Source organism: Myzus persicae, unplaced genomic scaffold (assembly GCF_001856785.1).
Source record: "Myzus persicae strain clone G006 unplaced genomic scaffold, MPER_G0061.0, whole genome shotgun sequence".
Classification (NCBI taxonomy): domain Eukaryota; kingdom Metazoa; phylum Arthropoda; class Insecta; order Hemiptera; family Aphididae; genus Myzus; species Myzus persicae.
The window spans coordinates 153996-176920 of NW_019100758.1; the positions used below are offsets into that span (position 1 = coordinate 153996).

Sequence of the window (22925 nt, forward strand, 5' to 3'; positions counted from 1 at the left end):
TATTGCATTCACGTGTCATGGAATGATGGGAGCAAATGTCAGCCGGGCGGACACATTTCACCGAAAACAGTCGTGGCAGCATGCAGCGTGTGTTGATGAGCTTTCGCTACATAATTTAAAGACGAAAGGAACTCACCAAAGGGCTAAAGGGAAATATGTGAAAAACAATCTTTAATATCAAAGAATTCGCTGTATCATATATTATTATGCGCTTACCAGCGTAGTTAATAAATATGCGTCTGCGATGTATATTAAATTTTGTAATGGCTTATGAGCATAATATCATTATTATGTTATGTTCGCATTTTTGTAGGGATGTGACATTTTTTTAAAGCAATTCACTGAGAGAAAAATGCCAAGGTACATTTAGAGTAAATTTGGTAATGTTTGATAATATTACGCTGCGATCAGCACATCCACGGGAACAACACAGCTCACTAACATAATATTATTTATTTTGATTATTTTCCGGGTAGTTGATACGTATTTCTACTATTTTAAGTATATTTTTGTTTGAAGCAACAAATCGTAAGTTACTAAATAATAATACAATTTTAATTGTTTCAATTATTATAAATTACCTATATTACAATGTATAATAATAAATATAAATGCAAAATAAAATCTTACATAATCTAATCAGATAAATCAGAACAAGCAAAAATAAAACAAATACATTATTTATATAGCCTTAAGTACTAGGTAGGTAAACATAATGGTTAATGTCATAATTGTATATTAAAAATAATGAATTAATAACCATAATAATTAACAGTAGACAAATATAGTAGTAAATATATACATATATGTGTATATATATGACATGTATATATTTACTCTCATGGTATTATGTATTTTTGTGAAATATACATATTGTTATGTGAAACAATACATGAATTGACTCTAATTTTTCGATACGGTGTGAATTATGTACATTATTTACAAGTATAGTTATACGATTTTGCATTATAGAGTTTTCTGTTAATTAATTGCTGATAAATACCTTATTTCGGAAAACCATGGCATACATTTATAAAGCTTGAATAACAATGTAAATTATGATTTTAAAATGTTCTCTTAATAAAATTGATTGGTTTGATACTTATTTCTTGATACATATTTTAAAATAATGGTAGATAAGGAACTCAAATCTATTTTGGCGCTGACCCGTTTTCATGTGAAAATCAGTTTAACGATAAAACGATTAATAATGCTAAATTGCCTATTTATTTTACCTACTAACTAACTAAATATAATATCTAGCTAAATTTCATACGAAAATCAGAAAATATTACGTATTACAGTTTCGAAGTTTAAATATATAACATAGACTTAAGATGTATCGTCTTAACTTAAAACTTATCGTTTTATATCAATCATTCTGTTGTTATGCTATAAAACAGTAGTTTTGTAAATACGTTTAATTTGAGAGGTCGTGTGGTACAAATAAAATCTGTAAATTTACAAATCTTACATCTCTACATTCTTAATAAATGAAAGAATCGGGAATGACAAATGGACGCAAAAATTGTTGCGTATAGTAATTATTTATGACCACTTGTTGGTTTAAAGTATCCACTAACAACTCGTTATTTTATAAATATTCAATTTCCTTTATTATTCGTCTCTCAATACGATTTTTCAAACCTTTGGTTGAATTTAAAACACATTATAACATCGTTTATGTGATATTTATATGATATATTATTACGTAGGTACTCTGTTCAAACGGACCGTGTTTTGAAAATAAAGAGACTACCATCTCCACAATGAATTTGTTAGTATTTCTAAAACCATTTTATTGTATTGGTCTGGTCGACCAATGACCATAAAACAACTTTTCTTTGCTTATCGTGTTACCATCGCGTTATTCTATGAACATGATTTTATTTTGTCTTATATCTCCATGCCGCTAAAATAAGTATGTTAGTTATCATAGCACTCGATCTCAATTATTGTTAATATGATTTTAACAGTTAGTATTATAACACTTTCACGCGTATTTCTTAACATAGTAAATCTTTTCTTTTATATATCGTTATACTGTTGCGTTATGTATGTCCGGAAACGCTTACGTTTTGTATAATATGAACATTCCAACTCATAAGCCAATTTATTATTTTTGTGTTATAAAATTACTATTATTTGATATTTTTTTCCAGACACAGCTTACTCTAAGCATATTATAATCGTTTTTCGCATTAAATATTAATCTATTTTAAGCTTTTTACAGTGGCGGAAATTCTTATGTGCAAAACTAACAATAATTTATTCAACGAATGAAACACAAATAAATGCATTGCTTATTTATATTATACGATTTTAAAGTTTAGGTCAGTACGTTATACGATTCTTGTAGTTAATACATAAGACATTAAACTTTTTAGCTACCTATTAAGATAAATTGGTTTGTAAAAAGTAAATTACTTGGTAAAACATTGATATGGCTGGAAATAGTGGCACAGCTATGCTTTTTACATCGAAAAGGGTTTTTATTTTACATTTAATTTATTTTACATTCATAAACAACCAAACAATGAACATTTTTATTTGAAAGTAATTGATAGTATCATTAAATGTATTTGATTATTTATTATAATTTTTTTTATTAATTTTATAAAATAGATTTTTGGTTTTGTATTTAATTATGTATTTAGGTTTTATTCCAGTTTATTTGTTCTATTGTAGAATTAATCAAAAATATAACACAATAGATGTGTAACTGTTTTATAATAATATATTAGAATAATAATTATTAGTACATTATTATTCAAACGTATTTTCCCAAACTACAAAAAAAAACATTTCGTCAATAACCAAAATATTAATTTATCCTAATAATACTCTGTACAAAGTATGTAATTTAGTAACTTATTATAGTAAGTGTACACATATTACACAGGTATAAGGTATAATACAGAGGTTTGCACTAAATTAATACGTCTTGGAATCAAGACATTATTTTTGTTCTACAATCTACAAAAATATAAAGTATTATTATTTGTTTTAAAATAATTTGTATTATATAAATACCAATTGTAAAAATATAATTTAATATAATACTAAATATAATATTTTGTTTTAATACTAAATTACCAGTTGTTCTTTTTTTCCAATTTATCCATTTTCATAAATTCATGATGTCTTGATTATCAGATGGAACAAGAATGCCAAAACGCTTAGGTAGATTCTAGATCACAGAATAAACTGATGTGTGCGTATACATGGGCTAAGGAAATATGATGGACATGCGCTGGTTGGTGGTGGGCGATCACGGATAATAGTGAAATATAGTAATATTTGTTTTATTTATAGTCCATGGATGCACGGTAAAATGCAACATGCATTACATAATCTTAAAAATATTTAATTTTATTCCATTTAACATTATAATATACTATTGTACATTACCATGTACATTTTAGAAATTAATTATTACATTATTTTCAAAACTTTGATATCAATTGGCTTTCAGGGTTTAAAACATATATTCTGTAAATAATAGTTGTGACCTTTTTTTTTGGTGGGGAAGGGGGTTAAAATTTCTAAATCTATATAGAAAAAAATACGCCACCCACTATAAATATTAAAATAATAAACAATAAACAATAAATTCACATAAAACGAATGGCAAACCATCAAAACCTGCCAATAATATACATTTTTAATTACACAAAATGTTATAGATATAATTTGAAATCACAATTCTAAAATAACCTCTAATTATTACATCCAGGTTTAAAATGCACAGTATCGAAAACTTGGAATTATCTCTATAAGATGAGCATTTTTTTCGTAAATTATATTTGAGTGTATATTATACATGGTGATTGAGTTCTTTATGATCTTAAGTCTAGGGTGATATCGAAAACGGTTTTGACCGTTTATATTATAAACACAATGATCTATGGATCATGGTACTGACACATTATATCATAGCACATTCATTATAGGTTAAAAGTCATAACCAACTCGGTCAGTATATATAATACAACTACTATTACTGTATAAAAAAAAACATTATACGTATACAGTGACATGACTGACATATCACACTTGAGGTCTAGGTTGCCGTTATGGGTCTGATAGAAGAGAGATTCAACAAACACAACTCCAAATATAAGCTACTGTGTTTTATAAGATAATTACATGAAAATGTTGTGACTCGGTGGCATCCTAGCATTCCTTCAACCTTGTCTCTCGCTAATAAACCCATATACATATAACTCTCGATCCGTTTGTGTTATTTTGGAAATGAAAAACTAATTTCGATTTTAATTACCAATAGTTCATCGCAATTGTGTGCACGTAGATCGACAACAGTCTGTGGCAGAAGATTAAACAGGGATTTATGAATTGAAAAATTGTCTTTAACCCTACTCATTTACTCGTAAGTGATAATTATTTATTTGTTTATTATAATTTAACAACACATTAGATATTTGATTGAATAAAATATAATTTGAATTATTTACGAAAAGTCTCATTTCAAAATTTATTGGTATTCGTCTTACATTGAGAACCATAATTTGGTATCGTACCTAATATTTAGTTGAACATGACGTTTGCACGATTTTAATTAAATTGATTGCATGTGAAGGCTGTCAGCTAAGAGCTGACTAAAATATTAGACGAGAATACTAGATATACATGAAGTAGTTTCCAAAATATGTTTTTAGTTCGTAGAAAATTAGAACATATGTTTGAGTAGATGAAATTAGAAAGTTGAGATGGATCCGACGTCTAACGAGATTAGAAAGAATTAATGGCGAATAAAATGTAAGAAGTAATAATATAAGAATGATTTATTTTTGTTGAAAAAGTGAAACATAGCAGAATCTGAAAGTTTGTCTAATTTGTTTGATTCTTAGATGACATGACCGAGCTGTACAGGTTAGCCAAAGAATGTTTAGCGTCTTGTGCTTCCAAACATACAACCAAATTACTGAATTGATTTGAAACTAAAGATTGATAATACCAACGACTCAAAATTATGGATACATAAAATATAGTAGAAACTAATTTGATTTTAAGCTGTGTATTATAAATTATAATACAATATTATACTACGTACTTCAATATACTGATGTATGTTATATAATTAAAGTATGAACACACTAAACACAATTAAAACATTTAAATGCAGGTGGTAAATTATAAATACATTGGACACTAGCTGCGTATCAAAACTACAAAAAACTTCCATTTATTTTTTAGAGAAGACTGAGAAAAAAAAAGTCTGATAAACGACATATGCATAATAATATTATTGTGATACCTAATATTATATCACTACCACTGTTTCACAGTAATTAATTGCAAACATTGTAAATTATTATACTTTCCCTTTTTTTTTATTTTGATACTCATAAATGAGTTTGATATTTGTTTTTTTTTTCAGTTGACATATTTAACAGATTTAGTTATATATTATGATTTAGAACTTATTTTTGCAATACATTATCCACTCTATGCTTAGGTGATATTATGTTTCCGTACGAGTTGTGTTCCTTTGTTTAAAAAATGTAATTATAACATCGAAATTATGACTCATCTAGTTAAGTACATACTCACGAACGTAACGTGTCCTGTTTTTTCCGGCTTTGTCTTTTTTTTTTAATTATTAATTTTGTGCCAGAGTTAGAGTACGTATACTATTTACGTAGGTATAACACATTGTATTTTAGCATTTTTGTTTCTGTTGAAATTATTACTTTAATTATACTGATAGGTATGCTGATGCAACGCGAACTGAAAGCATAATATATTTTTGTAATATACGTTCCATTAATAAATAAAGACAGAAAAACTGATTAGACCCTACGAAATTTTTTCATCTTCGATGATTTACTTTAATATTAAATTTGTATATTAAAAACTGGTACGAATTATTATTTTTAAATATGCAATATTTTCTAATCGAATACATATTCTATTTTACAATATTATTCACCTACCAGACATTATTAATTACAATGAAAAGTAACCAGTCATTTTCGGGCGCATTCAGTTTACATAATTAATTAAAAACTTTACCCATCTTTTTTCGGTGCTTTTCAAAGGACTTGCACAAAATCGTCAGCTGAAGATTCACATTTGACTGACGATACCATGTTGAGATGACAGACCTTTAGATTAAGTGTTGGGATATAAAAGCGTTCATGGAATCATTAAAACTGTGATTTTTAAAATTAAAACACATTTTTGTCTTATTGCCTGTATTTGTGACATGAAATTGGAAAAAAAATGATCATTAATTATTTTATTGTCAGAGTGTTAAATATATTCGATATACATTGAGTTGCATAGTAAGAACTATTTACCAACCAGTAGATTTAAATCACACCACTTAATCACAAAAAAAACTGTTTAAAAAAAAAAAATGTATGCTAGTGACGTATTAGTTTTGTAAAAGTAGTAGAGTGGATTAAAATAATAGGTAGTTTGATTGGAAAATGTAATGTTTAGATAACAGACTAGTAACGTTATTGATGACTGCACTTTTACCACCATATAATATTTAAATGTTGAAACACATATTTATTGTATTAATTTGGCATATTTTAATTTTGTAAATCAAAACTATACATACGATGTTATAAAAAGTGACTGTTGTACCTAGTATTTAAAGTTGTGAACTAATAAATATTGTACACTACTGTAATCTGTAGTACAGTACACTACTGAACTAATATGATCAACATAATTGCAAAAACTGTAACATTTCTCAATTTTAGATTCCGAGAGCTCAATGGATGTGTGTAAGTTGAAAAAAATTTGGGTTTTTTAATTTATAAGGCGAATTTTTTTATCAAGTCCAGCTTTGAAAAAAAATGTGATTAAAACGAACATTCACAAATTATTTTATAATTTAAATTCATAAAAAGGTCAACTTTAATACTTAAAGTTTCAATATTTAGTACAATACTGCCCTTAATTTGTTCTTAGTGAAAATGTATCTACACACAAATTGATCTGGAAATTAAGAACAACGACTTTAATTACTTTTTTGTAAATTATAATTCAAAAAAATATTAGCCGTGGGAACTTGAAATGTTTTTGCCATACGCCCATACGTTACATAATATTATACTTCTTTATTACTACAATAATCGATTTACAAACGACTCGATTCGAATGACAGATGAATGATTCTATTAATGAAGGCATTTACATAGGTGTAGTATACATTGTTAGGTTAAATAAATTATTATAATAATATTTTATCAAAATGTTATCTACATATTTTTTATTTTTTTTTTTTAGTAGGTGCCCCGCTAATGTTATAAATGTAATAAGTTTTATGGCCTTTATATTTTTTAATTAATTCAATGTTGTATGTTCTACATAAATTGTAATTAAATTATAGATTATAGCACACAATCTCCAATAAATATGACTTAATTTCTACACGAAACAATATCAACTAATTTTGATATTATTATGGCCGATTATCCATATAAATATAATTATATAAAATATATATTATATAATATTTATAACTATAAATAGTTCATTTTTGTCCTGGTTAGGTTAGGTTTTTCATACAAATCTTCACTTTCGACATATTTTTATTATTTTTCCAACGTACTGATATTATTTTATATTATGAGTGGAGCGATGAATGTATTGATTTTACAATGATGTGTGTTGGTTTATTGTTTTCTTTATTTTTGTGTCACCTATTGGGGCAGTAAAAATGCTTCGAATTTTAACATTGAGTGCGGTTTCTGGTTGAAAATTAGGGCTAGTTGATACTTTGGAAGGTCAAAATTAGAAAACTAACAGTACATTTAAAAATAACAAAGAAAAACAGAAACATGCTTGAAATTTTAATACATGAACATTCAGTTGTTATTATTCAATTTACATTTTTTTTTATTTATTAATAATATATAATATGTTAAATTTATATAGCTAAAACTTAAAAATGTAATGCAAGGTTTCTAATAAGTAGTTTATGCCGAAAGAAAAAATGATTGACAGGCGTCAGTTTATTTTTAAAATTTTTTTATATACATTTTAATTCAAGTTTCGATGAAATTAAAAATTATCTAAACGAAGAAAAACAATTTTAGTTATAATTACACCATAGTTTAAAAATAGTTTTCACGAGGATTTGAAAATTGACGCATTTGTTATATTTTATACACAACAATGAAACTTAAAATTCAATGTTTTGGGGGAAAAAAAACTAATTCGACGTACTAAGCTATATTACTAATGTCTAATAGGTAGCAAAATAAATTACTTGAATAGCAATAATATCATAGAATATATTTAGTTATATGAATTGATAGATTGTATTTAATCTTTTTTTCTTAAATAATACAGCCAGTCACATAACAACTAATGTACAGTAGAGCAGTAGGTTCTCACGTTCCCATGTTTTTTATAATTTATATTAGTTTTATGGGTTGAAAACTATAGAAATATGAACATTTCAAAGCTAAAATTTGAATTTTAAATTATAAAATGTTGATTCCTATGATACCACTAAAAACTATTGCTTTCACATTGAATTCACACTTGAATAACAAACTAAACATATCAGCAATATTTTCAATTTCCAAATATATTTTACATCGTGTTTGCATACCATTTTAATTATTGGGCTTTGGTTTTAATCAATTTGGTACCTACTCTAGTGACGAGATTGGATTCAGTTAATAATATTATATTTTATGAATTATTTACATTGTATAATGTATAATATGTTAATTGAACAACAATGCCTACATACATAAATAACATTTTAATAAATCATTTATCGCCTCTATGAATTATATTTAAACACTTATAAAATATTAAAAATTAAAATGAGTGGCCAGTAAGTTCAACGTGTTAAAATTATTTTTAAGAACGTTTATTGCTTTCGATGCCAAAAAAAATTGACGTAAACAAAATCGATATTTCAAATGAACTTTCCGAAAACTACAACGTGTTTGTATTTGACAGGTCTGAACAGATATGTATATTATACTATTTGTTTGTTTCTCGTACACTATAAAAGAGTTTATTTCCTAAGAAAAATATATCATTGACTATTTTATCTGGAATTTCGTTAAGTTACCCCCGGGTCTCTATTAGATTGATTCGGACTAGTTGAGTGCACATACCCATATTATTATTATTTTTGATTTACGACATTGGACAAGGTTTTTTGTTCTTTTATTTTTTTTTTAAATTTCCTACGATTTTTTTTGTTAATAATATATTTTGTGATTGAACGGTGCTGGCGATGACGCCTACTTCTATATATAAGAGTTTTCAAGAAGACCCCAAGGGAAACAATAATAATGTTTGCAAGTTAACATGGAAGACGTACATTTATTTTGGGGATATTATTATAAATTCTGCGTTGGTCAATATTATGTTGTGCTTGCAGTCGGTGTTTTTAGACGATGTGGCAGGCAGTCGTTGTTTTGACATGAAATCATCGTTTGTGGGTGTATTTTTTGTGTCCAATTGGTACGTAATGTAGGTTATATAATAATAACGTGTTTGACGCAGGTACTATAATATATTTTGTAAGTATATATTTTTTCTAGTGGAGTTTCAATATTATGGGTGTGGCTGAAAATCGGTTATTGTTTTAATTTTGATAAGTTCAATGCTTTGGTTGTACCTACAGCATGTAGTCGTAATGCATGTTATAACAAGATAATATTAGGAAATGTTTATTTATCAATTATTATTATTATTTTATACAACCGTATGCAAAATGGTTGTTATAATTATAATTATTGTAATTGCTATTATTTCAGCTCACCTACTACTGTTTTAGTGTCATTAATATACTGCAGGTATTCATAATTGAATCCTCAATTAAGTGAATTTAAGCTCTATGTAATTTTGTTAAACATTTATTTGTTATTGTTTAAAATATATTAATAATTTACTGAATATTTTAAAATTAGGTTAGGTTAGAATAAAATATATTATAATACAATACAAAAAATAAATGTTTGGATGTTTTTTTAGATGAGTTTAACAAATGTTGGTATATTAAAATGAATCTTTAGAAATATATTATTGAAACAGTAAAGGTACAATGTAAAATAAAAGTATTATTTTACATGATTGGATGATAGGATTAATAGTTGGGTTGTTCTTTCACTTTTAAATCGTACAATATTATGAATAAAATATTCAAAGTTGCCTTTGTAATATCAATATGTATTGTAAATATTGTCCATTGTATTAAAATGTCAACTTATATTCGACTTTGTGGTTTTAATAATTTAGTGATTTTAAATATTTATAAATGTCGACAAAATCGTAAACCCTCATTGTTTATTTTATTCGATTCTGACACTCGAGTACGATATTTGCTATTTATATTTGTATTTCTTCTTATTTGAAAACAGATTATCATAATATATGAATTAAATAATTAATGTATTCTTGGGAGAAAAATATAATTTTAGATTTTTATTATTTTCGTTCCCATCTAACATAATAAAGAAACATCGATGTAAGCCCGATAATACTTTTTTATTTATATGCATCTGCAGTTTGTTATAACAACGAATAGAAATACCTATATATTTTTTTTTGTTTTTGTTTTTGAAAAAAAAAACTTGTAGAGATCATGAACCCCGTAGTAATTCCAGTGTCCATGCCTCCGCCCACTAACTCACAGTTAAATAAAATTATACGAAGGTACAGTACATTACGTTGTACTTAGTGGTGATTAACTAAATATGCTACCACATTGATCCAAGACTGAAAAGAACATCACTGCCTCTCCTCGCCGGTGGACTTTTCATCATCAGGCTCTGATTCAAGGCCATAATCATCACATTTATAAGGCATTTCAATTGCAATAGGTACATGATTTTCTATACTCTCTGCCCGGTGATTACAATTCATCGATACAATGTAATGATTTCTACCAGCTGCACAGTTTGTGTAAGGTGTCTTTTTAAAATTAAACTCCTCACGTTAGTTGTATATGGTGTTATTTATCTTTTAAAAATTTTATCTGCCAGCCACCCGCCGCTCCAAATGTATTTACACTAAAACGACCGACCGCTCTTTCGAATCCTCTTAGTTACACAGCTGTATATTATAGTTATTAATTATACGTGTATTAAAGGAATCTGCGATCACACTTTTCCCGCGGTGGAGATCATAAAAAGTCCATTACCATTTACCACATTATTAAAAATGAAAAAAATTACTCGAAAATCACAGGATAATAATTCGTATAGTATAATACTATTATAATATTATATATTATACTCCGCGGGTGTTGTACAACGGTATATACGTTACCGTAATTTAATTAGTTTTTATTACCTGTACAGTTTTTTTTTTTCAAAACGTTCATAATAGTTTATTACTTAAAATTGTTCAACCATCTTCTAAAAAAATAAACTACGTGTAATGAGAAAATAAAAAGCACCGAGCGTAATAATATAAGCCATAATAATATAATATACTCTAACCATGTTTCATCAAGTTTGTGTATAACATTTTCCGTTTATTTATTAGCAGATAAATTATACCTGTAAAACCCTGACTAACTATTATTGCATTTAATGATACAATTAAAATTATTTTGCCATATTTCGCTATTATATTATATTACATAATATGAACAATGCCTTAAGATAGTTGAAAAATAAGTCATTCCAACTATAAAACTAATTATAGAATAAGATAATTAAGGTGAAAATTATATATCTTTATTACACAAAAATAAATTTATTTTATTGGTCACGTGACTGGTTACTGGTCACGGGCACAGGTTATGGTTGACATTTAACATAAAACAGCTCACGTTTCTAATGAATTATATACCTAATACGTCATATCTTTTGTTATTATAATGCATTTTTTTTTTGTGAGGTAGGTATATAAATTTATATTTCTTTTACGTTTTTTTATTTGCATTAAATTTTATTATTTATACAATTAACATAAAACAATAACACTGATAAAGATCTATATAGGTAGTAGTAAATATAGTGTGTTGTAATTTATTAATCTAACTTGATATTATCATAGTACCAACTGGATTTTGATAATGATAATTTATTTTTTTTCAACAACTTTAAAATATTGATCATTTTTCAAGTCAAATAAACAGGACTTCTTATAACCGTCAAGTATTGTTTGAATTTTTTTTTTTTATGAACGCAATACCGGTTGATGAAGAGATATCAATTAATACGTATACTGCTTACGGGTATATAGTGTAAGTAATACCTTTCTTTTCGTTGGTTAAACCAATAACCCCAGAAGCATTAGACCGAGGTCTTTACTATTTCGAGGAACCAATACTAATGGCTGACACTTCACTTATATTATTAAATTAATTAATTTAAGAGAAAACATTTTGTACAAAGTTTGATTTATAGTAATAACTATACACTTGTAAATTAACATATTTCATTATAAAATCAATATAATCAATATGTATTAGATAATAATTCCATGATTAATAACTATTGACCTAATCAGTAGATAAATTCGTTAAATAATATGTTACAGTATTTAGGGGGGGGGGAAGTGGAAGTACTAGCATTTGCTATTTTGGTTATTTAACCTCCGTAGCCCGTGATTTGGATAGTTCTATATTATGAGACATATTTTAAATTTAAAAATAAAAACCATATCTTCGAATGGCACTCTTAGTACCTACTACCTTATACGACACATAATATTTTGTGTTATAAATAATATTATATTATTATAACTGTAACAAAATATATTGTTAATTATGCTAATGATCAGAATCCGTTCGATGAATACAATCAGCTGACAACCGTATTTCAAATGGTTTTAGGATTAAGTAGAGTCAGGTTTTATGCAAGGGGAGTAAATTTATCAACACTGCCTTGGGTGTCAGTCTAATGTAGTCAGATAAGGAATAAAGTAAATGTTGCCAAATATAGTGGTTGGTTGTCTTATCTTGTTGGTGTTCTGCCCAATGGTCTGTTCTTTTGACCATACAACATAATATAGGATTAAACAAAAGTATTAACCTAATAACATAGCATTATTACCGAACAGTATAGACTTAAGACCATGTTGTATCTATAACAGAAAAATAAGGAGAAGGATGAGGAGTAGGATGAGCTACTATTTCTAAATATTTCGTAGGTAAAGTATTATATAATGTTCTGATTTAACTCTTTGCACAAGAATTTATACAATTTAAACGACATAATAATATTACAACATTTATTTTATTGTCCGTCGACTTTTATTTGTGGCAAAAACCAATTCACCTTCCTTTTCGAAGTTCTTGGGTACAATTTGTGTGCCATAACTACTCAAAAATAATAAAGTAAGGTACATATAGCCTGTTTTGATTTAACCGAACACGTACATAACATCTCAATGTACGAACTAGTGAACTACGAAGATTGTGCTTCAGATATTAAAGTTTTACCTCATATAAACCGAGTGATTTACTGATTTAAAAATATAAAGTTAACCACTAAAGATAAGGTTATTCAACACTAAAATAATTTTTATCCATAGACATACGTTTGTTGTCAAAGTTACGAGTGATCATTTCAACATTAACCAAATAAAATAATATCTGTTTACCCAATCCTAATAATACTATAATCACGGACAAAATGTGCTCCACATTTTCATAGCTCATTGATTAAATAATGCGAAATTAATTTCCTACACTATTGTGTAATTTCTAAACTACCATGGTAATGATTTTATTGTAACAATAACAATGTAATGATTGTGTTTGGATAAAAATTTCATATTGAGGGTTCGCAAAACATGTTCTATTTAAACCCTAAACACTTTAAGTTAAGCAATGTTTATCGAATAAAACTGAAAAAATCTCTGATATTGAACAGTAACTAAGAAACAAATCAATTTGTAATACAAATATACTAATAGTTGGATAATTATATGCAAATAATATTAGTTTTACTCAGTAAGTTGTACAACAACGATCTTAATTTAAATATATTAATCAATACGTATAGTTTCAGGTTGTTTAAAACTTGGCGTGTTTCACTTTTGAGTGAAATAAATATGAACCAATCACATGTGATTTCATCTGAGATTATTAAAAAATCATATTTGAAACATGAATGTTCGAAAGAGGTGGCCCTCATACTGTCGTTGGAACAAGAGTTTGACTGGCAAATTATAACCAAATTAAATCTAAGTCTTTTAAATATAGTGCACATTGTTGGGTTAAGATTGGTTACAAATCTAAAATGTTTGACACTGTCACACAACAAAATCAAAAAAATCGAAAACCTTGACTGTCTCGTGAAGCTGGAAGAACTAAACCTATCGCATAATAGAATAACAACTATTGAAAATCTCGATCATTTAACAAAGTTAAATGTTTTAAGCTTGAGTGGCAACAATATTTCCGAATTGAAAAATTTAGATAACAGCACACAGTTGCAAGCATTTTACATAAGCCATAATAAGATAAATGACATAAATCAAATATTCTATTTGAAACGTTTCAAGTACTTACAGTGCATGGAACTTTCAAACAATCCAGCTACCGAATATAATAGACAACTAATTGTCGATCATTTTCCGAAGTTAATATATCTCGATAATAAACATGTAACGGCTGAGGAACGATCATTACCTGTTGAAACAAACGATGAATACAGTTTAGCGGGTTCAGAAGTATTGGGAGACTCCGACATTATACACAAAGCTTTTTTAATCGAAACAGATGGTATAGAATTTTTCAATTATTTATACTACGAAGATGTTGATGGCGAATTGTTGAGTAAATGGAATTCAACTGTTAAGACGGCTTTTGCAAAATATAAGAAACAAATTACCGATAGTGCAATGGACTTGTATAATACATGTCTACAAAAGTACTGTAATGTAGTACCTAGCTACATAAAATGAGAAAATATTTTAATATAAATATTTTTTCAGGCTAACGGTGAGAGATGAGATGTTTTCCAAGTTTAAAATGAGTCATAACAGATTTGAAAGAAAATTGACTTATGAGAGCCGTGATATTGTTAAAGAGTTTGAAGAAATAAGAAGAATAAGGATGGATCCTAACGATGAACAATCAAATGATTTCGATTCAAATGAAAAAATCACAAGTCAGGATTTTGATGCAATTTTACCTATAAGTGAACAATTTTCGATTGAAACCTTCATAGATGTTTCCGAATGCGAGATAATTGCATTGAAAAGGAAATTACACGAAAAAAACATTTATATAAATAAATCCATCACTGACATGATTAGCAAATATACAAACATTGTAGAAGAGGAACTCAAATTATTTTTGGAATTGTTGGTGCCAATATTTTTCAATATGCGTGAAACTGTAAGTACTTACTCTGAAATATTGAGTGAGAACATTAAGTTGGCAGTGAATAATCCAATAAAAGTAATACCAAAGGAGTTCATTAATCAATTTGGAAATAGGTGAGACCTAATACATAAAAATAACGATAAAGAATTTAATTTAAATATAATAGAACATAATTCACACAATTATAATACTAAGATTAATATGTATGACCATGAAAGTATTATAAACAATTGTTATGCTAAGTAAATTTATATATTAAATAAACAAAAAATCACAACATGCATATTGATGCATATTTAGGTTTGTATGTTTCATATTCTTTGTATCAAAATTAAGATGAGAATATTAAACCTTGATAAAAAAACAATATTTTTTTGAAAAAAATCAAATGGTTTTTAGATTTGCAATAAATGATGCTGCAGTTAAAATGTCTGATAAACATTTGGAAATGATATACAAGAGAGAAGAAAGAATCATTTCTGATGCAAAAAAATGGGCTGCAAAATCAATTGAAGACTTGAAATGTTCTGAAAAGCAAAGATTTTGGATGGTATTTGAAGAAATAACAAAATATAGCGATAATGTATCGGCTTGGCTTAAAGCTTTAAGAAAACTATAATGCACTGTTGGAAAAATATTAAGAACTAATAATTATCCAAAAAATATACGATAAGTACAGGAAATTTAAATTTTAGTATAATTTACACATACAACTGTTTACTAACTGAGGAAAGTGTTGTAAGTAAAATTATAGTTTATGAATAATGTTCGCAATATTAAACGAATATTTCTCTCAAAGAAAATTATTTATGGCGAAAAGTATAGCCGTTTATTTCAATGATATTACATGTCATACTGTTTTTGAGAAAATCGTCTAGTTTAAACAACAATAAACAGCATTAAACGATTAAAAGGGTTGCTAGTTGCTACTGTTTGTTTTTCCCACATTGTAATCTGGTTAATGTATTCATGTTTTTCATATAAGCCAAATATACAATACAAACTAGGAATAATATAACATGAATTAGGAATCATGTTGGTAGAATTGAACATGCCATATAAATGCATGAATAAATGTAGACAATAAAAACAATACCTACCCCCTTCGATGGCATAATACCTGTCCTGAAATTAATGAAATTAAAACAAAATATAAATAAATATATATTTTTATTGAAACATTAGCTTATCAAGATCTGATTAATTATTAAGTTGATTCTGAGAGAATTGAACAAAATATTATTTTTAAATTCTGATTTGGTTTATTTTTTTTTAATGTTTCACTGTAGAATAGTTTTAATTTTTATGGAATAAAAATCTATTACAAGATTAATCATGTGATTATTTTCGATTTTTCGTAGGGTGATACACTTATTTAATTTAAGATGTTTTTTTTGTGTGACTAAACTCACATTTAGAAGTAGTAAAAATGCTAAAATGTTCAACTTTAAGAATGGTTTCTGATAGCAAGATTCTAATACATTTTAAAAGAATCAAAATAACAACAGAATAAAAAATGTCTAAATATTTACTCAAAACTAGCTTATGATGAAATTGATTTTATTTTAGGGGTAAATCAATCAGAGATGGATAGAAAGACATATTTTCTTACCAAATTTATATATAAAACCATTTAGTTGTCACGATATAAATTTATTTTTAACAGTATTTTTTTGTTTTTTGATCTATTTATAAACTTTTGAAATGTTAAACTGTATTTAACTTTTTTCAATTAATGTTAATAAAATGTTTTTTTTTTTAATTAGGACTTTGAAATATAATACCAGTTTTTCAGCACGTTCTTTTTTTACATCAATTATTAAAATATAGGTACATAAATTGCTAACACCTGCAAATTATTTTGTAGTTCAAAATACATAAAATTTATTAGAAATCGTATATTAAATGTCCATGCTTTAGGTAGAAACATTACCAAAAAACAAATACAAGAAACTAAAACCTTAAGCTTGGAAATGTAATAGAATTTTTTTACAATAATTTAAACAAAATTTAAGTGTAATGCCTAATTAAATACTTAGATAGTTTGAAAATCAAATATCGGTATAAATAAATAGTTATTTAAGATAAATTTTATAAAGATTTTATTTATTTTGTTATTGATCATAAAATATTTAAACGTTAAACTTTTATCCAACACATCACTGAAATGTTCAAAATATTTTTAAGCTATTAAGGAATTTAAAATGTAAAGTTGTTGCTAGTTGTTTTATAAGCTTTGATAAAAATGTTTATGAAAGGTAAAAAGCTTGACAGTTCAATGCAAAATTACAAATAAGTTTTTATTTTATAGGAAATACAAAAATTATAACTATATATAGATACAATTTCTATATAAGCTATTCAAGTTGAGGTGCACCCACACCCACACCCTAAATATAATAGAGTGGCTTCTTGTTTTTTTATTTCATTGCAGTAATTAAATTTTAAAAGCTTGCAATTGTTTTTTTTTTATTATTTTCAAAGTTTAAAATACAACTATTAAATATAATAATTAACAATGAACCCTGACAATATTATGCTGTTATATACTGGTGTCAACAGTTGTGTATTTTTTTGGTAGGCAATGTGTGCAATTTTGTTATTTTAAAACTTGATTTTTAAAGTTGTCTATTAGTCGACTGATAATCATAATTTTTACTATGTAAACTATATTAAAATATATTTGAAAAATCTTGACTTTTTAAAATAGACTTCATACGTACGAAGTAAAACACAATACTGTGTAGGATTTTTACACGTTTGCAAAATTTAGCAGATTAAAATTTTCAACGTAATTAATAATTTTTCGGTAAAAAAACCATTCAAATCTTTGTTGGCTCTTTCTACTCTCCAGCACTATTTCTAAGTGAGTATAAAATGAAATTTCAATCGCCTGGCGTTAGGATAAAAATGAAACTCATATACACAATGCATTTTCCGTAACAACACACTGCCTGCACAGATCACTATAATAAATCGAAATACCATTACAAAATAAAACGTATCTGAAAACGTATCCGTAAACCTAGATAATGTTGACGAAAAAGATTGGATAGCAATTGAATCTTTGGAAACATAAAATAAAGAACACCATATCTGGCTTATCACCAAAAGCAAAACAATTCAGTTAATATATAAAATCCGATAAAGCCAATTGATGGGTTCTCTCTGTTAAATATGCGAATAATGAATACAAATATCGTATGTATGTGTAAAGTAAATTATGAGTGAGCGTTACATTTTTGTTGTGTGATCAAACTTTAAATCAATAACCTAAGTACCTTTAAGCCATAAATGATGCTTAGCTGAGGTCGATTTAGCCATGCTCTCTTAATCTTTAGACCACGCTTACTGGTATTACTTCGAAAATGTTTTGGCATTTGTTGTTCTTACACGAATAAACTAAGACATTTTTGATTTATCTCTAAAAAAGTACTATTTAGGTAAGATTTCAAATCAATAAAAATGACAAACTAATTTGTTAACCACATACATTTATTTCTATCAAATAATTTAATATTTATTATGAAAATTGAGCAGACATATTATTACATATTATTATTACATATTACCTTTGCTGAAACCACAGAACTTTTTTATTTTTAACAAATCATACATATTATTAAGCCTATTTTTACTATAATATATTTTTAGCGTTTATTCAAAAACAATAATATTACCTACGTAAATAAATACATAACCTTGCAATTTAACATAATACTATGTAGTAAAAAATGGATCAGGGTAATTACGTTTAATGATTTAAAGTTATTTAGATATATTATCGTCCAACTTTGTCTTCTCAATAGTCACCGTAGTGTAGAACGTAGTTTACATAAACTACGAAGTACTTGAACTGTCGTTACATGGATTTCCCGTAGCTGATGGCCAACACAGTCAACCAAATTTATATCACATTTATGTTAGTTTACTTAGCACCCGATATAAATAAGTCAAATATCCAACATAACTTCAATTTACTACACCAAACTGAAATCAGCTGGGTATAAACATTTTGGGTAATGTGTCTCGCTAAGTTGTAAAAGTCATCTAGAAAAATTGTCCATAATCACACTACCGATTTAAAAATTAATAAAACGATTAAATTATGAAATAAATTCGACAGAGGAAAAATTACGAGAAATTTTACTGACATTTTTTATTCATCACCAATTTATAGGATGTGTGCATAACAAACATCATAACCCAATGGCCATTGTTTTCTCAGATTTAATAAAGAAAAAATACATTCAAACATATTAGTATTGCCGTCGAAAATGAAGTACAAAAAATTGACTATCTTGACTGTCGAAAGTTTCCTGGTGCAATTGTAATATGTAATACTAATTCGTTTTGGAATTCAGTTCTACGTCTTACTTCAGCTAAATTTTATTGACTCAAACTTTTTACTCAAGACGCGGTTTCAGAGACAAAAAAAACATGTATTCGCATTGTACTAATTACAATTGGGTGGTAATACGTTTACTGGTCCCCACCCATTATCCAGAAGGAAAAAAAACATTGACGACATAATATTCATCGATTATTTATACATTTACTGCTTGTCGAAACGTTAAAAAACCTACCAATTTACAAGACTTTACAAAAACACAGTCTATGAAGGAATCACTGGTTAAAAAACTTGATACGAAAGACGCTGTTGTACCTATGTGACTATTAGTTAATATAGCTGGTTAGTAACCAATTTGAAATATTTCACCGTCAGAGGCAACGAATAGTGACAACTAACAGTGCTTAATATGTTAAAATTAATGCATGTATTGTATTTGTTTTCAATCGAAATGAATGAAATTAATATCCAACGCCTTTGATCAAATTTGATCTGTTTGAGACTATACCTAATAATTTATGAATGTCGACGAACAAGACGTATTAAACTCTAGTGCGTCTTCAATAAAATATATAATACATAACAACGCAGATTTATTAACAATGCGTGTATTATTAAATTGGCCTTTATTTTGTTAAATATTTCATACAAAAGCTACAATAAATTAAATTCATTGATTACATTATTTGGTAGGTACTACGTAATATTATAATTATATGCCTATATTGTTGTTATTGTTATTATATTATGCTGTAAGGAAATGTTTTATATGTTGTCTGCATTTTATTATAATATTAAACTTTTAAAACTTGTTATAAGACAAAAAAATCAGAAAGCTGAAGTCTGTATTTAATTAAACAGCTCGTAAGTATTCTTTAGTGATTCATAAAATAAATCTCAAGCACCTACATTTTTAAATCCTCAAGAGATTATGTGTATTTTTTTCAATATTTTAATTAAGGTGGTTAATAAGAAGCGAAATAAAAATGAATTAAAAACAATCTATACTTGCAATCAAAAACTTGGTTCAAAGTGTTCTGATGCTCAAAAAGTATTGAAAAAATATATATTTATTACTACGGTAAAATGATTGTTGTGACATCGGACGTTATCCTAATAATATTAATTAACTATTATATGTGAAAGTGCATACTGTTTATTTTATTAAACCTTATGTATAGTGCATAATATATGACATGCACAATAATACAGTATACCTACTTATTCATCATCTAGTTGTCATAAGTCATAGATAAATATTATTTCTAATTAGGTGTATAATTTATAGTTAAAAAAAAACAAATCCATTTATCAGTCGGTAAACAAACAATAAATTACTTCCTAACAGATTTAACACATTGCATGTTTAAAAGTCATAGACAATATATGTGTACTCTAATACATTTTTAGATTAAAACTAGTGAGGTGCTAGTGAAAAAAGTGTATGTAAAAATATTTTTCCACAAAGGAAATTTATTAAAATTAGTTCAATTTAATCAATGTAATTTGTTTTGGTCATAAGAAAATTATATTGACTAAAAGAAAATGCGACTAGATTATTTAAATGAACTAAAATCGTTTGAATTCATTTGTGTTTGTAATATTTAGGTTAAAATTTATTTTACAAAAAAAACCATCATACCTATTCGTAAATGATGACATTTTTACCGAACATGATAAAAAATATCATATAAAAATGTTGAACTTTTTCGATGATAAACACTGGATTTTGATAACTCGAAATAGATTAGAATCACTCACCTTAAGTACTGTAGTTTTTACATAATACAGTACAATATATTATCATAAAATTTGCTTGTTTGATTATTATATAGTTCTATAGCAATACATAGTAGGTACCTATAGCCATGTATTTTTTTTTTTATAGCTTTTATTTAAAAATCTAACTCAAAGCAATGTATTTAAAGCTATATAATCATAATATGTATCGTAGGTAAAGATGACGACGCTCTATGTCCGTATAATGTTTGTTGGGATTTGTTTTATTTCCTCTGAGGTTTGTATCGTCGAAATACTAAATTAAACTTTTTGTCTGGACATAAAAGAAAATAACATGCGTTATTAGTGTTATTACACTCTCAAGCGTCACCTGGCTCCATATTGTGGTTTGATCGCAGCCAAATGCGTCTTGGGATATCGACATACACAATATACGTACAATAATATTAAATAACATTCGCACACACGTATGAAACAAGACAATAGTAATATGTCAACAAAGTTACTCAGGTCCCGATGGTACCAAATGTATATATGTGAGACGCAATAAGGATTTTTCCGCAAATCCACATTATTTGTGATAGGTAGGTGTATCACTCCGATGTTTTCCGGGAACTTAAAACGCTCCAAAAGCCTTCCGAATAAAAGGGAACTATCACTGCAGTATTTCGGGTAACCGGGTTCTGAATAGTGCAATTTCGTCACACAAAATGAACACTGTGTACGGCAATTCGACATTCGAAACACGTCAGATATAATACATGTACATATACGCGAAGTGGGTGAATTCAATTGTAATTAATAAACAGATACTATGGCTATTATGTAAAATAATTCCGACCGCAAGACAAGTATAACTATATTGATTTCCTTATTCGTTGTATCAAGTTAAAAGTTCAAGTGAAATGATAAAATGTGTAATGCCTTACACGAACCGTATTTTAACAACGTGTTTGAAATTATGTTTGGGACTTGTATCTACTACGAACTAAACCCATTTAGAACTGTTACAGTTATTAAAATATAAAATACAATTTATGTGGGCTATTAAAAACTATACCTATATATAATATGATAAAGTAAAATTTTTAGCAAATATTATAGGAACCGAAAACACGAGGACACGAGAAGTGGATAATAATAATTTTTTTTTAATAATTCGACACATTATAATTTATTATTGTCGAATAAAAAAATATGAAATATAGTGATGTTTAAATATACTGTTTTAGTAAATATAAATCTTTTAAAAGACTATCAATCATGTGTAACAGTTTAAATTCATAGTAAATAGGCAATCAGGCAGATTATGGAAAATGTGTAGTACAGGTCAGAGTTAATAATTAATATATTTTAAATATTTCATAAATTCAAATATTGGCCAATAATGGCACCTATTTCAATGAAATACGTTTTAAAATGATTGCATTAGAATAATACCGTAATGATTTATATCGATTATATTTTATTTATCGCAATAAATAAGGCATGTTAAAATTTAGTTTAATCTTGAATAAGAATATAACGGAATTCTCA

General features: G+C 26.9%; 2 protein-coding genes across 2 annotated transcripts in view; one reads left to right on the plus strand and one right to left on the minus strand.

Moving 5' to 3' along the window:
- LOC111042827 (sex peptide receptor) overlaps positions 1-22925 on the minus strand; it is a 212975-nt gene that overhangs the window by 114247 nt on the left and 75803 nt on the right. The window lies entirely within an intron of this gene.
- On the plus strand, positions 14020-20232 carry LOC111042820 (dynein regulatory complex subunit 3). The gene is made up of 4 exons (XM_022327516.1): positions 14020-14840; positions 14905-15411; positions 15698-15916; positions 20205-20232. Exons 1-4 carry the CDS (start codon positions 14020-14022, stop codon positions 20230-20232), a joined length of 1575 nt encoding a protein of 524 aa, XP_022183208.1.